Source organism: Gossypium hirsutum, chromosome A03, assembly GCF_007990345.1.
Source record: "Gossypium hirsutum isolate 1008001.06 chromosome A03, Gossypium_hirsutum_v2.1, whole genome shotgun sequence".
Taxonomy (NCBI): Eukaryota; Viridiplantae; Streptophyta; class Magnoliopsida; order Malvales; family Malvaceae; genus Gossypium; species Gossypium hirsutum.
In genome coordinates, this window is record NC_053426.1 from 108,379,438 (window position 1) to 108,385,509 (window position 6,072).

Below are 6,072 nucleotides of genomic sequence, written 5' to 3' on the forward strand. Positions count from 1 at the left end.
AATGAAAGTTAACGGATGAGTGACTAAAATGTAATATTTCAATAACTTCAGTGACAATTAACTTTTCAAAGTTGGATAATTAAAATATAATTTTAATCAAATGTTAGTGATAATTGATGCAGTTTACTCTAAATTTATATATATATAAGCACCATATTAATAGAGTTTAATAAATATTCTTTTCGTATAATCAAAACCGGATTAGATTAGATTAATCAATGGTTGAATAGGTTACATATATTCGGAAATAATGAAAATTGTTTTGAACTGAAATTTTGAGAGTTGATATGAGATATTGAGATGAGGAGAAAAAGGAAGTTATATTTGTATAAGAAAAAGTTTGAAAGTATTCAATCATTTTTGTGAAATAATATTGAACAAATTTATTAATAAAATTTGAACATTCATAATATTTTCTCAAAATTACAAACTTCATCACCAGACTAGCGTCGATTTCTTGTGAAAAAGGGATCCATTAAAAAGTCAACATGCTTCCTTTTAATGAAATCTTAAAAGAATGAATTAATCAAACAGTAAATTGTTGACCAATATTTTCCGGGAAGTAGCTTTCAGATGCTTAAAAAGTAACAGTGTATTTTACAATATTATCAGGCTACATGGCCTCACTTTGTATTGAATATATATTATAAACGAAAGCAAAGAACAAAAATACAAAATAAATAAAGAAAATTACTTAGTGCTTTAACTTATTACAAAGGGATTTGTCTCCTTAGTATGTTTCTACCATGGGAGATCCCCACTTTTATCCCAAATATCAGGTTATCATTACGTTGCCTTGGAGACATCCTTACTTGACCTATTGTACTTCATATGGCTCCTAACTAGTTGTCCTGCTGAAATTGCAGACATAAGCGACAGCTCCCCGGCAAGAACAGCAGACGCTACAATGGTTGCCAGCGTCCTAGAGTTTGCTCCTGGTGTCTCTTTGCTTGCACCCTTCACTCCAAGTAAGTTCAAACAGGCTGATTGAGATGCAAGCTGAGTTCCACCACCAACAGTCCCAACCTAAAAGATACAGCAACACAGATAATTAGGGACTAACATAAATGCCCAGATTTTGTTTTGGCAACGGAAGTCCTTGTGTTGGACAATCAGACAGCAACACTATCAATTACCTCGATGGAAGGCATTGTGACAGAGACGTGGAGGTCCTTGCCATCATTAACAGCTTCCATCATCGTGATGCAATGCGAGCTCTCGACGTTTTGAGCCGGATCTTGGCCGGTAGCTATGTAGATTGCAGCAACGATGTTACTGGCGTGAGCGTTAAATCCACCCAGAGCTCCAGCCATAGCTGATCCAGTAAGGTTCTTCAGCATGTTAAGCTCAACGAGAGATTCCACACTTGTCTTCAAGACCTTCCTAACCACATCACCCTTAATGGTGGCTTCACAGACAACAGATTTGCCTCGTCCTTCAATCCAATTTACCGCAGCCGGTTTTTGTCGGAACAATAGTTTCCTATATGCAAAAATTCATAAATATCAGTGATCCTATGTCGGATAGTAAAAGACATAATTGCAAGCCTATACAAAAAAATGAAACTCACCAGAGATGCCAATGACATCCATGTCAGGGAAATCAGTCTGAAGGAAATCCAAAACATTTTGCACTCCCTTGGAAACCATGTTCATCCCCATAGCATCACCTGTACTGCAAGTGAATCTAATATACAGATTCTTTCCAGCAATTGCACATTTGATACCCTGGAGCCTGCCAAATCTACTTGATCTGCAACCACCAAAAAGCCAAATTTTCAATATTAGCTTGAATTTTAAATCAATCAATATGGAGTTCTAGAAATATAAAAACAAACCTGTTGAAAACAACAGACAAGGTCTCGAAATTATCAGGGTCCTCCAAATACAACTTCAAATCAGCTGCCCTTTTCGCATTACCGAACCTTACACATGGAGCTCTAGTCATACCATCTTTCAATAGAACACTTGTAGCTCCACCAGACAAATGAATAGCCTTACAGCCCCTATTAGTGCTAGCCACCAAGCACCCTTCCGTGGTAGCCATAGGAACCGAGTACTCTCTTCCATTAACCAACAAAGGCCCGGCAATTCCAACGGGAATTTGCACGTAGCCAACCGGCATCTCACAACACTGCCCTAGAATCGACTCGTAATCAAACCCATCCAAGGGCAATCCAGATAACGACTTCCCTGTTAATCTTTGCAACGCTTCCCGCCTGATTGCAGCCGCCCTCTTGCAATCACCCAATTTCAATTCCAAGGAATATGAAGGGGTTGTACCAGCCACTACAGATTTAATTATTTCTTCATCTTCCTCCGTTAGAACCGTCACAGGCTTTTCATCGAACACCTTCTGGACGGTCACGATTGGTGCCGCAGGAGGCAGAGGTGGAAGCGAACAATCGAGAGCTTGCCCGCAAGGGACCTTACGGGCATCTTCCTTTGCAAGCAGAACTTCATCATCCTCTTCCTCGGCAATCCAAACGTCAGGCGATGGTTGGAAAACCAAAGATTGAACGAAGTCAATCCCAAAGAAACCCAAAAGGTAAATAAAGGACGCGAAAAATGAGAGAATGGCGATGATCTCTGAAAAGGTGACGACATGGAGAGGTGTGGAGGTACGGATCTTCTCACGCCAACGGGAAAGAAGGAAATAAACCACCGAGAAGAAGAGGGTGAAGAACAGGGCATTCGTTAGGTACAAGGGAAGCGGCAGTGCGTCGGAGGCTTTACCGGTATCTTCCTCTAAAGAAATCTTCTTTGTTGGCTTGAGAGCTTGAACAGGTTTAGTAGAAGATAGCCGGTGAGCCTCCATTTTGGGTGTCGACGGCGGCGGAAGCCCGAGAGGAACAGAAATGAGAGACAGCCGACGATTTCAATTAGTTTTCAGAGAAGGATATGAGTTTGAGATGGAGAGTCTATGGTGAAAGGCAGTATTTATAGGACAAGAGCAGAAAGCGCGTGTGACGAGGCGCGTGAAGTAAATGTTTGGCACGTGGTAGTGCAGTTCATTACAACTTATCAAACATCAGAAGAGTCAAAGGTGTACAGTACATGAATATGTGTATCTCCTTTTTTTTTTCCTTATTTTTAATTTGGTATTTCTCATGCAGTAAACAGTACTGCTGTTTTGATATTTTGCGTCACTTATTTTTATTATTATTTTCATATTAGTCATGACTAAATTATGAATTTAGTTCTCATATTTTAATTTGATTAATTTTAATATTTATATTTTTTTAAATTAGTTAATTTTAATATATTTATTTTTTAAAATTTTTAAAATTTGCTTTTATCTGAAACGGTAATTGTTAAAATCGTTTTGGTTAAATTTTGCTATTAATTTTATACCATACGCAAAGTTATAGGTTTAATCAATATTCTCTAATTTGAAATTTTAATCTTGACCGATTAATTAACTCGCATAAAATTTTAAAAATAATATAACTTAATTTAACGAATTTAACCATTACTATTTGAATTGGACCGAAATTTTAAAATTTTAAAAATAAAAGAACTAAAAATAGTCAAATCAAATATAAAGATTAACGTCACATTTTACAGCAAGAACTAATTATAGGAGTTAACCATATATACGTCTTTAATTATTCTTATTTTGGGTTGAAATGATAAAACTAATTAGATTAATTATTATGGTGAAATAGATTTTATAAGATAATAAGCTATGAAAATATATGTTTTATATTAAATTATGTATACAAATTATCATTAGGGATACGCAACGTCTGCTCCAACAGAAGCTTACATTTTTTGACATCTTGTATCATTATTTTACATTTTTTTTTGTCATTACATATGTACAAAAAAGAGAATAGGTCACACTATTGAATAATATTAATTAAATTATAGAAAAAATTATTTATAAAAATATTTATTAAATAAAAATAAATTCAAAAAATATTAATTGAATAAGGTTTAAATTGAAACGATAAAATTAAATTTTTAAGGATTTCAATATTACGGGTTCAAATCTCGTTAATTGTTGATTCATTTGGAATTTATAGATTTTGAATGAAAATAGGAAAGAATAAAAACACCCCATAATTATATTTGTTACCTATTAAATTAAGAAAAAAATAGTGTCCGATTGACTTATTATACCGATTTAATTTAAGTTTTTTAAGTATAATTAAATTATGGCACGCCCATAATGCTGGTGAAAATATGTAAAAAAGTTATATTTATTGAAAGTTTATATAAAAACCAAATAAGATTTGGTTAAAAATGATGAAGTTGAATGTTATATGTCCAAATCTCATCATGTATGAAATTATATTGATATTATATAAAATATCTTTAAAAAGCAAAACTCCCACTCTTTATTATAAAAATAGCAATTTTTAGTCATTTCTCAACTAAGTTGGTGTCTGATTAACTTGTGTTATTAACTCAACTAACTCAATCAAAGATTTAATTAATATTATAAATATACATGAACAACAACAACTTTATCATTTCAACTATGATTTTGCTAGTATATCATTATTTAATTTTGATTTAAAAATAAATTGTAATTATCTATACTATATATTAAACCTCTAACTAAGTTGTTGTAAGGAGTCATCTATACACTAACTCAACTGGATATAATGACTAAAACACCATTGCTTTATAAAATAAATTATATTATTTGGAGGATTTTTTTTCTTTTTATATAAAAATAGAAAAAAAATATTTGAACTTAAAATATCATAGTTTTTAACATCCCAACTTTTTCGAATCACAAGATGATGACTTAAAAGGGACCTAAGATGATACGGATCGCAATTGCACTCCAGAGCTCCTCGACTTAGACCTTGAATTAAGGAGTATCTCCATCATATAAGGAGAAGTCGTGGCCTTGAAAAGTTTTAATCCAAATATGATTCTTGAAGAGTTTTTTGGTAGAAGAAGTTGTTTAGGGAGAGTTTATATTAAATGTATAGGGGTGATGCCATAATTATTCACACGTTGGTCCATGGTGCACCAAATTGTGTTACAAATTTGCTCACGTTTCTTTCCAATATTTATTGTTTTTTTCATATTGTTGTACTAATACTTGCGCCAAAACATATATTCATATCTCATATCACAGGTTGTCACAATAGACATGCTAACAAGCATTGCACCGTTAAACAAGCAGAACTTTAGGCTATTTATGATGAACTTACCTTGTCTTGGGATAAAGGATGTAGATGGGTATTTACGAGGCACTAAACTTCATGGCTGGTTGGTCGAATGGAAAGAAGCCTAATCTACATGTGTGCGAGAGCCCTACAAGGGGCATCCGAACTATCATCTTACAAGATGCATGGGGCCAAACAAGCGAGAGACAAGTTCTTTCTATTACTACCAAAAAGAAAAAAAAATGTAAATGCTGTATGTATATATATATAGGTTAAATGAACATCGGTTTTTCTAAATAAAGAATATTTGATCACTTCGTATTTTGTATTGTGTTGTTATTTTATTGTGCTATAATTGTATGTGTTTTCTATTATAGTATTATATATACTTACATTATTTTATTTTGTATGATATATGTTGCATTGTGTAATATTTTTTTGTTATTTTTTAGTGTAACGTACCAATATTTAAGCTGTTTCCACCATAGACGATAAGATTGAAGGTTTTCCAACATAATAAGCATGCATGATACCACGTGCTAAAGACTTTTGACTGTTTGTCCAAGTTTTCTTCAGAAAAATAATATAAATCATAATGTTACTTTCATTTTTTATGTATATATTTATAAACGTAGTCAGGCCAACCAAAGTAGAAAAAAATTAACATGATATATTATCTTTTTTATTGCCCAGTATTTTTTAGCAAATATTGACTGTAATATTGTCATGATTAGACCATTATTTTTGTACTAGTTTGGTTTAGAGTTCAGGCTAATCCTCCACCTTCAATTTAAACTCCATTAATAAAACTGTTATTGTGACACAAATATTTAAGTGTTCACTTACTCAAAACAGTTGGAAGGAAAAGGTCATTTCCAGGCAGATACAAATTGCAATCAACAAATCACAAACATACATATTAGACATGTTCAAAGTTGTCTGTT

At 33.0% G+C, this 6,072-nt stretch overlaps 1 protein-coding gene across 1 annotated transcript; it reads right to left on the reverse strand.

Annotated features, from left to right (window-relative positions):
* Window positions 1-551: 551 nt before the first annotated feature.
* LOC107939227 (3-hydroxy-3-methylglutaryl-coenzyme A reductase 1-like) lies at window positions 552-2,922 on the reverse strand. Its single transcript, XM_016872521.2, is given in 5 exon segments — window positions 552-1,026; window positions 1,137-1,465; window positions 1,468-1,482; window positions 1,571-1,752; window positions 1,838-2,922. Coding segments are annotated over 5 exon segments (1,746 nt in total). The 5' UTR covers window positions 2,818-2,922; the 3' UTR covers window positions 552-786.
* Between the last annotated feature and the right edge of the window lie 3,150 nt (window positions 2,923-6,072).